General features: G+C 40.8%; 1 protein-coding gene across 1 annotated transcript; it reads right to left on the bottom strand.

Moving 5' to 3' along the window:
* Positions 1–6,639: 6,639 nt before the first annotated feature.
* Positions 6,640–8,217, bottom strand: LOC138210716 (uncharacterized). Its single transcript, XM_069170004.1, has 2 exons — positions 7,855–8,217; positions 6,640–7,283 (listed from the first exon to the last, which is right to left on the bottom strand). The coding sequence occupies exons 1-2, from the start codon at positions 8,151–8,153 to the stop codon at positions 6,926–6,928; spliced, it is 657 nt and encodes a 218-aa protein (XP_069026105.1). The 5' UTR covers positions 8,154–8,217; the 3' UTR covers positions 6,640–6,925.
* Positions 8,218–13,357: the final 5,140 nt, after the last annotated feature.

Genomic DNA, 13,357 nt, shown 5'->3' with positions numbered 1-13,357 from the left:
GGCTAGCCAGTAAAGGCCTTAAAGATGAAAGAATAATGACATGGCCCCCTTCCTCACCTGGAAACTAAACCCTATTGAGAACTTGTGGGCCGTTCTTAAACGGGAGATTTACGGTGAAGGAAAACAGTCCACCTCTCTGAACAGTGTCTGGGAGGTTGTGGTTGCTGCTGCACAAAAAGTTGATCGTCAACATATCAAGAAACTGACAGAATCCATTAATGGAAGGTTTATTATTGTTATTGAAAAGAAGGGTGGCTATATTGGTCACTGATTTATTTATTTAATTATTATTATTATTATTATTTTTATTTAAATGTTTATTTGTACATTTTGAGTCATTTTGTTTTTATTCTCACCTTTAACAGTTGAAAATAAGCAAGTGAGATGGGACAATTTTCGTTTTTCATTTAGTTGCCCAATAATTGTTGATAAGTCGATATTCTGAGAAAGCCAAGACCTCACTTTTACTTTCTTAAATATTCAGGTTTGATGTTTATTAACATTTGGATTGACCGAGAGCACTGTAGTTGTTCAATAATAAAATTAATCCTCAAAAAATACAACTTGTCTAATAGTTGTACACGTGGTGTAGTCCTCATTTTAAATTTCAGGTGACGTGTTTCCTGTTTTCCACCTGGTGCAGATTCACTTTGTTCTCCAACATATAAAATCTGATGATTGTTGTGAACCTGCTTCGACCATTTTAATGTTTCAGCAGAAAGACTGCAGGAAAACTGAAGATGAACGTTTGAACAAGATGCGACTTTTAATGTTCTTCTCAGAATTTCTTTCCTCTCGAAGGTAAATTGTAGTTTTATCATCTTTTGGTCGTCTGCAGCTGAAAGACGTCAAATACAAAGAAGGAGGATTTGTTGTGGAAACTTAAAATCTGTAAGTGTTGAAACTTCAGCTGTTAAAATGTAATTTTACTGTTTGATGTCTGACAATATAAACTACTGGTCTATTTGGAGTGAAGATCTACATGTTGGAGGATGAAGAATAATTGAAGCAACTGATTGGCCAAGAATGTTTAATGAGGATTAAGTGAGTAAGTCAGTGTCCGTCAGTTTCCATGGTAACGTGTGTTTTGAAGCTTCATCCAGCCAGTTTGTCGTTGATGTAGATTTGCTGCTCATGTGAATCCTCCCACAGTGTTTGATCAGCAGCTGTAACCACGGTGACGCTGATAAAACAGGAATTAGCAGCATCCATCTGATATGAAGCTGTGGTTTGAACACCACTTCCCTCCTCTTTGAAGAGTCATCACATATCTGTGTTCAGGTTTTTGTACAGCCTCTTCTACACTTTGTATCACTGTGTGTTTCTTAGAGCACAGTAGTAGAGAGATGTGTCCTCCAGGGTTGGTTTACTGATGATCAGTTCAGTTGATGTATCTGTTGTTTTGGACTCGTATCGATTATCAGGAATATGTTTAGTTGTGTATCCTTTGGCTCCTTTCCAGAGAATAAACTGAGGAGCCTGAAGGTCAGAATCATGTTTGTACCAGTAAAGGTAAACGTTTCTGTCAGTCGTCTGATAGTTACATTTGAGTGAGATTTTTTTTCCTTCTATTCCTCTGACTTCATCTTTTTCATGAGAGATTGTGTTTCCAGATATTCGTCCTAGAAAAAGTAGAGAACATGAAGCCATTAGATGAACATTGTCTGTGAGGCTGAGAGGAGAAGACAGTGGAAAATGTCCCCTGTACAGAGTTACTTTGTGGACATTCACAACATCAACTCTTTTTAATTTATAAGATGATCTCAACATATTTTTCATCGTGTCAAAACAAAGGAACCAGAAAAGTTTTGAAATCTAGTTTGTATATTTCATTAATGCAGCAGATTAAAGAAAAGTTGAATCCCTGTTGTTAAACTCACCTACTAAGGGAGATACAAACAAAAAGAGGTAAAGCAACATGTCTTTGGAGTTGTTGAAGCCACACAGACAGCAGATGAACAAAGTTCTTCCACTGCAGCAGACTGAGGAAGAAATAATGTCATTGGATGAGCTGAAGTTCAGTGGGCGGAGCCTATTACTCCTTTACATTATATTCAGCTTTTCAACTCAACCAATAAAATGGTTTTCTGCTCCATCAGTCAACTGAATCTAAAATTAAAAGTTTGTCAGTGTGTCTCCCTCTAGTGGATGTTGTGGAGTTTATTCTGTTGTCTTTGCTCCAAAGGTTTTTGTGCAGAGTTTTGGTGTTTCCTGTCACTGTGGGCTTCAGAGCACAGTAGTACACAGCAGAGTCAGATGGATGAAGCTTCTGGATCTTCAGAGGAACTGATTTCTCGTTGATTTTGGCGTCAAATTTTTCTTTGTTGAACTCTGGAGCCTTATATACATCTTCTGAGATACATTTCAGCATGTACTTTGGATAACTGTTTACTTCTTGTTTGTACCAGAATAAGGTGGGAGCTCTGTCACTGGTCTTAAAAGTACAATCAAGTGTAACTGTGTCTCCTTCAGTAGCAGAGACATGTCCTGATGTCTGCATGACGTTGTCTTCTCCTTTACACTCTGAGGAAGAACAGAACATTCAGAGGAAGACATGAATCAATAAAGATGATTGATTAAATCACAACAATAAATCAACATGTTGATCTTTCTATCTTACCAAAGAAAAGAGCAGCAAGAATAATCCACAGCCAATGTTCCATGTGTACAACAAGGTTTAAATGAACAGGAGAAACTAGCTGATGTTCAACATTCAGTCTGACAGTTGTTCTCTTCACAGCAGCAGTTCTTATTGACAGGATGGTTGAACTCAGTACAGAAGTAGTGCACCGCCTACTTGATGATGTCGCCCTCTAGTGGAGGTAAAAAGTGGAGTTCAGGTTTGTGTTTTTGCACAGAGACTGTGGGTTTCCTGTCACTGTGGGCTGCAGAGCACAGTAGTACAGAGCAGAGTCCTTCAGTTTAGATGAGATGATCTCCAGATCAACACGTTTCTGTGTTTTGTCGATGTGAGCTGAGAAATCAGAACGAGTTGGATGAATCGATCCATCCTTTGTGATGGCGGACTGTATCACAGAATACATCAAATTCTGTGAACACACCACCGTACCATCCCGGACTGTAAAATGCTCCCCCAATAATAAACCGTGGATCACCACGAAAGTTCTTCTTAATAAGAAGAAAGCAGCCTTCAGGTCTGGGGACAGGGAGGAGCTCAGGAGAGTGCAGCGCCACCTGAAGGAGAAGATGAGGGAGTGCAAGGACTCCTACAGGAGGAAGCTGGAGGCCAAACTCCAGCAGAACAACGTGAGGGAGGTGTGGACCGGAATGAAGGAGATTACTGGGTTCAAGGGGCGAGAGAGACAACCAGGGGGCTCCCTGGAGAGGTCAAATGAGCTAAACTGTTTCTTCAACAGGTTTAGTTCACCACCCTCATCTGTCTCCTCCACACCTCACACCTCCAAAACACCTCTGCTGCCTCCCCCCCTCCCCCCTCTGCGCCCCCTGGTGAACTGCATAGAGCCCTCAATCTCAAAGGGCTCTTCCTCCATCGACACCTCGACCCCCCCACACACACCCCTCACCCCCCTCTCTGTGACGACTGGCCAGGTTAGGAGACAGCTGGAGAGAATCCACCAGCGCAAGGCTGCAGGACCTGACGGCATCAGCCCCGTGGTCCTGAAGACCTGTGCCGTCCAGCTGGCTGAGGTCCTACAACACCTCTTCAACCTGAGCCTGAAGCAGGAGGAGGTCCCGGTGCTGTGGAAGACGTCCTGTCTGGTTCCTGTCCCCAAGAAGAAGACTCCATCTGGCCTCAACGACTACCGACCGGTTGCCCTCACATCTCATGTGATGAAGGTGCTGGAGAGGCTGGTCTTGGCCCACCTCAGGCCGCTGGTGAAATCTTCTCTGGACCCTCTGCAATTTGCGTACCAGCCTCATGTGGGAGTGGACGATGCCATCATCTACTTGCTGCAACGAGCTCAGTCTCACCTGGATGGAACCGGTGAATCTGTGAGAATCACTTTCTTTGATTTCTCCAGTGCATTCAACACCATCCAACCACTGCTACTGAGTGAGAAGCTGCGGGTGGTGGGGGTGGACGCGCCCACCGTCTCCTGGATCAGTGACTACCTGACAGGCAGACCACAGTTTGTCCGTCTGGGCAGTGTGCTGTCTGATACGGTGGTCAGTGGTACTAGAGCTCCACAGGGGACTGTTCTGTCCCCCTTTCTGTTCACCTTGTACACAACTGACTGGAAAAGGTGGTGGAGAGGAGGACGCTGAACAAACTATTGTCCATCTTGGATAATCCTGTCCACCCTCTCAACCACCAGCTGCAGGGACAGAGGAGCACTTTCTCTAAAAGGTTTCTCCAGCTCCGCTGTCACAAGGACAGATACAGGAGATCATTCCTGCCCACTGCCATAAGACTTTACAATAACTCACCCCTGGCAAAATCCATCACGTAACAATAACACTGTTGACTGTGTTTCTTGGTTGCTTGTATATTGTATGTATATTATATATATATAGATATATACTGAACTGTATGTATATATATACATATATATATATATATATATATATATATATGTTGACTGTGTTTATTGGTTTGTTGTATATAATATATATAGATATATACTGTACTGTATATATACTGTGCATTTTATATTTTATATTTATATTTTTTACTGCTATTTACTGCTATTTTATTTGATTGCTTTTCTATTATATATTCTATTCTATTATTTTATTCTATTGTTTCTATTATTGCTTCTGTATGTATGCTGCTGTGGCGAAAAAAATTTCCCCTCAGGGATTAATAAAGTATATACCTACCTACCTACCTACCTACCTACCTAGAGCAGGAACTCTGGTCTGGATCTCTGGTGTTGTTGATACCACTGGATGTTGGAGATAGCACCGTCATATTTACAGGTCAGATTGATGTTTGTTCTCTCTGAAACAACTTGTTCAGTTCTGTCCGGCTTTATGCTGTTCATGGAGACCAAGGCTGCAAAATGAGTTCTTCATGTCAGTTAGTCTGAGAGAGACTGAAACATCAAGAGACTCAACAGAGGTCTGAACTTTTTCTTTCATATGTGATCATAATGAGATTCATTTGACTAAATGGGACAAAATACTATTATAATTAGACATTTGTCTCAGTTTCAACACTCACCTATGAAGTGAAAGAAAAGTAACAACAGGTAAAGCAACATGTTTTCAGTTGTTGAAGTCAGACAGCAGATGAACAAAGTTCTTCTGCAACAGAATTGAAATACAACAACTCCTGTCTGCTGCACAGCCCTCCTCCTCAACAACAAGCTGACTGTACTTTTAGTGCTGCAGACAGAAATACTCTGATTGGCTAAGTTGAACATTGGTGGGCGGAGCCATAGAAAAACACATTTATACCATATGTCTGAGAAACAGTTATTCCAGACTGTCTGAAAACATCAAAACATGTCATAGAAGTTTATCAGTGTGTCTCCCTCTAGTGGATGTTGTGGAGTTTATTCTGTTGTCTTTGCTCCAAAGGTTTTTGTACAGAGTTTTGGTGTTTCCTGTCACTGTGGGCTTCAGAGCACAGTAGTACACAGCAGAGTCAGATGGATGAAGCTTCTGGATCTTCAGAGGAACTGATGTGAAGGAGGAATTCAATGTGGATGAAAATCTCTCCCTGAACTTATTTGCCGTGTTCCCTTCATCCAGTTTATAGCGATTGAGGATGAATTCTGGGTTGTTGTTTCCATCCTGTTTGTACCAGAACAGATAACTATCTGCTGCACTGCTCTTATATTGACAGTCCAGTGTTACTGTCTCTCCTGCAGCAGCAGTCTTTTCTCCTCCTGGTTGCAGCACGTTGTCTTTTTGTTCTCTGCATTCTGTAAAACACCAACAAACAGTATCAGCGTGCTGTTAAAGAATCATCAGTGTTGGATTGATGTCAATGAAACAGAGTTGTGTTCGTACCAAGACACACAGCAGCCAGCAGCACTGAGATGAACAGAGGCGTCATATCTGCAGCGTTGAGGAACTTCTGAACTCCAGCAGCTATAAAGAAAGCTGAGATCTCTGTTTAGTCTTCATCAGCACTCAGTTGGTGGATTAGAAGGAGGAGTCTGATCACAGTGACAGGACTCATTCACAGCTCTGTATTCTTCCCCCTACTGACAACTTTACACTCATCACATCTCTGTGTCGCTCTCCTTTCCAAGAACAACTTGTCTCGTACGTAGTCCTCATTTTAAATTTCAGGTGACGTGTTTCCTGTTTTCCACCTGGTGCAGATTCACTTTGTTCTCCAATATATAAAATCTGATGATTGTTGTGAACCTGCTTCGACCATTTTAAAGTTTCAGCAGAAAGACTGCAGAAAAACTGAAGATGAACGCTTGAACAAGATGCGACTTTTAATGTTCTTCTCAGAATTTCTTTCCTCTTGAAGGTAAATTGTAGTTTTATCATCTTTTGGTCGTCTGCAGCTGAAAGACGTCAAATACAAAGATGGAGGATTTGTTGTGGAAACTTAAAATCTGTAAGTGTCGAAAATTCATCTGTTAAAATGGGATTTTACTGTTTGATGTCTGATAATATAAACTGCTGGTCTATTTGGAGTGAAGATCTACATGTTGGAGGATGAAGAATAATGGAAGCAGCTGATTGGCCAAGAATGTTGAATGAGGATTAAGTGAGTAAGTCAGTGTCCGTCTGTTTCCATGGTAACGTGTGTTTTGAAGCTTCATCCAGTCGGTTTGTCGTTGATGTGGATTTGCTGCTCATGTGAATCCTCCCACAGTGTTTGATCAGCAGCTGTAACCACGGTGACGCTGATAAAACAGGAATTAGCAGCATCCATCTGATATGAAGCTGTGGTTTGAACACCACTTCCCTCCTCTTTGAAGAGTCGTCACATATCTGTGTTCAGGTTTTTGTACAGCCTCTTCTACACTTTGTATCACTGTGTCTCTAGAGCACAGTAGTAGAGAGCTGTGTCCTCCAGGGTTGGTTTACTGATGGTCAGTTCAGTTGATGTATCTGTTGTTTTGGACTCGTATCGATTATCAGGAATATGTTTACCTGTTTCCTCTTTGGCTCCTTTCCAGAGAATAAACTGAGGAGCCTGAAGGTCAGAATCATGTTTGTACCAGTAAAGGTAAACGTTTCTGTCAGTCGTCTGATAGTTACATTTGAGTGAGATTTTTTTTCCTTCTATTCCTCTGACTTCATCTTTTTCATGAGAGATTGTGTTTCCAGATATTTGTCCTAGAAAAAGTAGAGAACATGAAGCCATTTGATGAACATTGTCTATGTGGCTGAAAGGAGAAGACAGTGGAAAATGTCCCCTGTACAGAGTTACTCTGTGGACATTCACAACATCAACTCTTTTTAATTTATAAGATTATCTCAAAATATTTTTCATCGTGTCAAAACAAAGGAACCTGAAAAGTTGTGAATTCCAGTCTGTATATTTCATTAACGCAGCAGATTAAAGAAAAGTTGAATCCCTTTTGTTAAACTCACCTATGAAGGGAGATACAAACAAAAAGAGGTAAAGCAACATGTCTTTGGAGTTGTTGAAGCCACACAGACAGCAGATGAACAAAGTTCTTCCACTGCAGCAGACTGAGGAAGAAATAATGTCATTGGATGAGCTGAAGTTCAGTGGGCGGAGCCTATTACTTCTTTACATTATATTCAGCTTTTCAACTCAACCAATAAAATGGTTTTCTGTTCCATCAGTCAACTGAATCTAAAATTAAAAGTTGATCAGTGTGTCTCCCTCTAGTGGATGTTGTGGAGTTTATTCTGTTGTCTTTGCTCCAAAGGTTTTTGTACAGAGTTCTGGTGTTTCCTGTCACTGTGGGCTTCAGAGCACAGTAGTACACAGCAGAGTCAGACGGATGAAGCTTCTGGATCTTCAGAGGAACTGATTTCTCATTGATTTTAGCATCAAATTTTTCTTTGGTGAACTCTGGAGCCTTATATACATCTTCTGAGATACATTTCAGCATGTACTTTGGATAACTGTTCACTTCTTGTTTGTACCAGAACAAATAAGGAGTTCCGGAACTGGTCTCAAAAGTACAATCAAGTGTAACTGTGTCTCCTTCAGTAGCAGAGACATGTCCTGATGTCTGGTTCACTTTGTCTTCTCCTTTACACTCTGAGGAAGAACAGAACATTCAGAGGAAGACATGAATCAATAAAGATGATTGATTAAATCAGAACAATCAATCAACACGTTGATCTTTCTATCTTACCAAAGAAAAGAGCAGCAAGAATAATCCACAGCCAATGTTCCATGTGTACAACAAGGTTTAAATGAACAGGAGAAACTAGCTGATGTTCAACATTCAGTCTGACAGTTGTTCTCTTCACAGCAGCAGTTCTTATTGACAGGATGGTTGAACTCAGTGCAGAAGTAGTGCACCGCCTACTTGATGATGTCGCCCTCTAGTGGAGGTAAAAAGTGGAGTTCAGGTTTGTGTTTTTGTACAGAGACTGTGGGTTTCCTGTCACTGTGGGCTGCAGAGCACAGTAGTACAGAGCAGAGTCCTTCAGTTTAGATGAGATGATCTCCAGATCAACACGTTTCTGTGTTTTGTCGATGTGAGCTGAGAAATCAGAACGAGTTGGATGAATCGATCCATCCTCTGTGATGTAGAGCAGGAACTCTGGTCTGGATCTCTGGTGTTGTTGATACCACTGGATGCTGTAGATAGCACCGTCATATTTACAGGTCAGATTGATGTTTGTTCTCTCTGAAACAACTTGTTCAGTTCTGTCCGGCTTTATGCTGTTCATGGAGACCAAGGCTGCAAAATGAGTTCTTCATGTCAGTTAGTCTGAGAGAGACTGAAACATCAAGAGACTCAACAGAGGTCTGAACTTTTTCTTTCATATGTGATCATAATGAGATTCATTTGAGAAAATGGGACAAAATACTGTTATAATTAGACATTTGTCTCAGTTTCAACACTCACCTATGAAGTGAAAGAAAAGTAACAACAGGTAAAGCAACATGTTTTCAGTTGTTGAAGTCAGACAGCAGATGAACAAAGTTCTTCTGCAACAGAATGGAAATACAACTAGTCCTGTCTGCTGCACAGCCCTCCTCCTCAACATCAAGCTGACTGTACTTTTAGTGCTGCAGACAGAAATACTCTGATTGGCTAAGTTGAACATTGGTGGGCGGAGCCATAGAAAAACACATTTATGGCATATGTCTGAGAAACTGTTATTCCAGACTGTCTGAAAACATCAAAACATGTCATAGAAGTTTATCAGTGTGTCTCCCTCTAGTGGATGTTGTGGAGTTTATTCTGTTGTTTTTGCTCCAAAGGTTTTTGTACAGAGTTTTGGTGTTTCCTGTCACTGTGGGCCTCACAGCACAGTAGTACACAGCAGAGTCAGATGGATGAAGCTTCTGGATCTTCAGAGGAACTGATGTGAAGGAGGAATTCAATGTGGATGAAAATCTCTCCCTGAACTTATTTGCCGTGTTCCCTTCATCCAGTTTATAGCGATTGAGGATGAATTCTGGGTAGTTGTTTCCATCCTGTTTGTACCAGAACAGATAATTAGTTGTCATACTGCTCTTATATTGACAGTCCAGTGTTACTGTCTCTCCTGCAGCAGCAGTCTTTTCTCCTCCTGGTTGCAGCACGTTGTCTTTTTGTTCTCTGCATTCTGTAAATCACCAACAAACAGTATCAGCGTGCTGTTAAAGAATCATCAGTGTTGGATTGATGTCAATGAAACAGAGTTGTGTTCGTACCAAGACACACAGCAGCCAGCAGCACTGAGATGAACAGAGGCGTCATATCTGCAGCGTTGAGGAACTTCTGAGCTCCAGCAGCTATAAAGAAAGCTGAGATCTCTGTTTAGTCTTCATCAGCACTCAGTTGGTGGATTAGAAGGAGGAGCCTGATCACAGTGACAGGACTCATTCACAGCTCTGTGTTCTTCCCCCTACTGACAACTTTACACTCAACACATCTCTGTGTCGCTCTCCTTTCCAAGAACAACTTGGCTCGTGTGTTCACAATTATTGGGAATGTGAGTATTTTTTTCCATATCATCATTTTTATGCATATTTTCCAACTCCTGGCTGTGTAAACTTGAATACCTATTGGATTTAAGCATATCAGGTGATGTGTATTTGTGTATTGAGGGAGGGTGTGGCCTAAGGAGATCAACACCCTCTATCAAGGTGTGTATAATTATTCAGCAGCTTCTTTTCTTCAGGCAAAACGGGCCAAAAAAGAGATTTAACTGACTCTGAAAAGTCAAAAATTGTAAAAAGTATTTTAGAAGGATGCAGCACTCTTGAAATTGCTAAGATATTGGAGCGTGATCACAGAACCATCAAATGTTTTGTTGCAAATATTCAACAGGGTCGCAAGAAACGTGTTGCGACAAAAGGACGCAGATTAACTGCCAAAGATTTGAGAAGAATCAAACGTGAAGCTACCAGGAAGCCGTTATCCTCCAGTTCTGTCATATTTCAGAACTGCAACCTACCTGGAGCCCCCAGAAGTACAAGGTGTTCAGTGCTCGGAGACATGGCCGAGGTGAGGAAGGCTGAAACCCGACCACCACCGAACCAGACACTTAAGTTGAAACGTCAAGACCGGGCCAAGAAATACTGAAGACAGATTGTTCAAAGGTTTTCTGGACTGATGAGATGAGAGTGACTCTTGATGGACCAGATGGACGGGCCCGTGGCCGGATCAGTAACGGGACAGTGGCCGGATCAGTAACGGGCACAGAGCTCCACTTCCACTCAGATACCAGCACGGTGGAGTTTGGGTACTGGTATGGGCTGGTATTCTTAAAGATGAGCTAGTTGGACCTTTTCAGGTTGAAGGTTGACTCAAAATCAACTCCCAAACCTGCTGCCAGTTTTTAGAAGACATTTTCTTCAAGCAGTGGTCCAGGAAAAAGTCTGCATCTTTCAAGAAGACCATGATTTTTATGCTGGACGACGCCCCATCGCATGAATTGAAGTGCTCCACTGGGCGGCTAGCCAGTAAAGGCCTTAAAGATGAAAGAATAATGACATGGCCCCCTTCCTCAACTGGAAACTAAACCCTATTGAGAACTTGTGGGCCGTTCTTAAACGGGAGATTTACGGTGAAGGAAAACAGTCCACCTCTCTGAACAGTGTCTGGGAGGTTGTGGTTGCTGCTGCACAAACAGTTGATCGTCAACATATCAAGAAACTGACAGAATCCATTAATGGAAGGTTTATTACTGTTATTGAAAAGAAGGGTGGCTATATTGGTCACTGATTTATTTATTAAATTATTATTATTATTTATTTTTTTTATTTAAATGTTTATTTGTACATTTTGAGTCATTTTGTTTTTATTCTCACCTTTAACAGTTGAAAATAAGCAAGTGAGATGGGACAATTTTCGTTTTTCATTTAGTTGCCCAATAATTGTTGATAAGTTGATATTCTGAGAAAGCCAAAACCTCACTTTTACTTTCGTAAATATTCAGGTTTGATGTTTATTAACATTTGGATTGACCGAGAGCACTGTAGTTGTTCAATAATAAAATTAATCCTCAAAAAATACAACTTGTCTAATAGTTGTACACGCGGTGTAGTCCTCATTTTAAATTTCAGGTGACGTGTTTCCTGTTTTCCACCTGGTGCAGAATCACTTTGTTCTCCAACATATAAAATCTGATGATTGTTGTGAACCTGCTTCGACCATTTTAATGTGTTTCTGCAGAAAGACTGCAGGAAAACTGAAGATGAACGTTTGAACAAGATGTGACTTTTAATGTTCTTCTCAGAATTTCTTTCCTCTCGAAGGTAAATTGTAGTTTTATCATCTTTTGTTCGTCTGCAGCTGAAAGACGTCAAATACAAAGATGGAGGATTTGTTGTGGAAACTTAAAATCTGTAAGTGTTGAAACTTCAGCTGTTGAAATGTAATTTTACTGTTTGATGTCTGACAATATAAACTACTGGTCTATTTGGAGTGAAGATCTACATGTTGGAGGATGAAGAATAATGGAAGCAGCTGATTGGCCAAGAATGTTTAATGAGGATGAAGTGAGTAAGTCAGTGTCCGTCTGTTTCCATGGTAACGTGTGTTTTGAAGCTTCATCCAGCCGGTTTGTCGTTGATGTAGATTTGCTGCTCATGTGAATCCTCCCACAGTGTTTGATCAGCAGCTGTAACCACGGTGACGCTGATAAAACAGGAATTAGCAGCATCCATCTGATATGAAGCTGTGGTTTGAACACCACTTCCCTCCTCTTTGAAGAGTCGTCACATATCTGTGTTCAGGTTTTTGTACAGCCTCTTCTACACTTTGTATCACTGTGTCTCTAGAGCACAGTAGTAGAGAGCTGTGTCCTCCAGGGTTGGTTTACTGATGATCAGTTCAGTTGATGTATCTGTTGTTTTGGACTCGTATCGATTATCAGGAATATGTTTAGTTGTTCTCCCTTTGGCTCCTTTCCAGAGAATAAACTGAGGAGCCTGAAGGTCAGAATCATGTTTGTACCAATAAAGCCGAACGTTTCTGGAAGTCGTCTGATAGTTACATTTGAGTGAGATTTTTTTTCCTTCTATTCCTCTGACTTCATCTTTTTCATGAGAGATTGTGTTTCCAGATATTCGTCCTAGAAAAAGTAGAGAACATGAATCCATTAGATGAACATTGTCTGTGAGGCTGAGAGGAGAAGACAGAGGAAAATGTCCCCTGTACAGAGTTACTCTGTGGACATTCACAACATCAACTCTGTTTAAGTTATAAGATGATCTCAACATATTTTTCATCGTGTCAAAAAAAAGGAACAACAAAATGTTGTGAAATCCAGTCTGTATATTTGATTAATGCAGCAGATTAAAGAAAAGTTGAATCCCTGTTGTTCAACTCACCTATGAAGGGAGATACAAACAAAAAGAGGTAAAGCAACATGTCTTTGGAGTTGTTGAAGCCACACAGACAGCAGATGAACAAAGTTCTTCCACTGCAGCAGACTGAGGAAGAAATAATGTCATCGGATGAGCTGAAGTTCAGTGGGCGGAGCCTATTACTTTACATTTTTCTTTTCAGATTTTGAACTCAAACAATACATTTCTTTTCTGCTTCTACAGAATGAAATTACTTTTGTGTCTTTATTATGCGAGCAAAAAAACAGTTTTTAAAGCAAATTTCTAAATGCAGTCAAAAATGAAGTTTGTAAGTAAAGAAATATTTAAACTGAGAATAAATCATTTGCATTTCTGTTTTGTTAGTTTTTCTTATGAAAATAGACTTTTTGGCTGCAAGTCAAAAACCTTTGCTCTCAAATCAAAAACCTTTGCTTTTTAATTAAAACCCTACGATTGGAGTTGGATGTAGTGGGCGGGGCATGCGCT

The sequence above is a fragment of the Embiotoca jacksoni genome, unplaced genomic scaffold (assembly GCF_022577435.1).
Source record: "Embiotoca jacksoni isolate LCO1_2020_lvr unplaced genomic scaffold, fEmbJac1.0.p SCAF_48, whole genome shotgun sequence".
NCBI classification, from domain to species: Eukaryota; Metazoa; Chordata; class Actinopteri; family Embiotocidae; genus Embiotoca; species Embiotoca jacksoni.
This window is presented reverse-complemented; position numbering and strand designations above follow the sequence as displayed.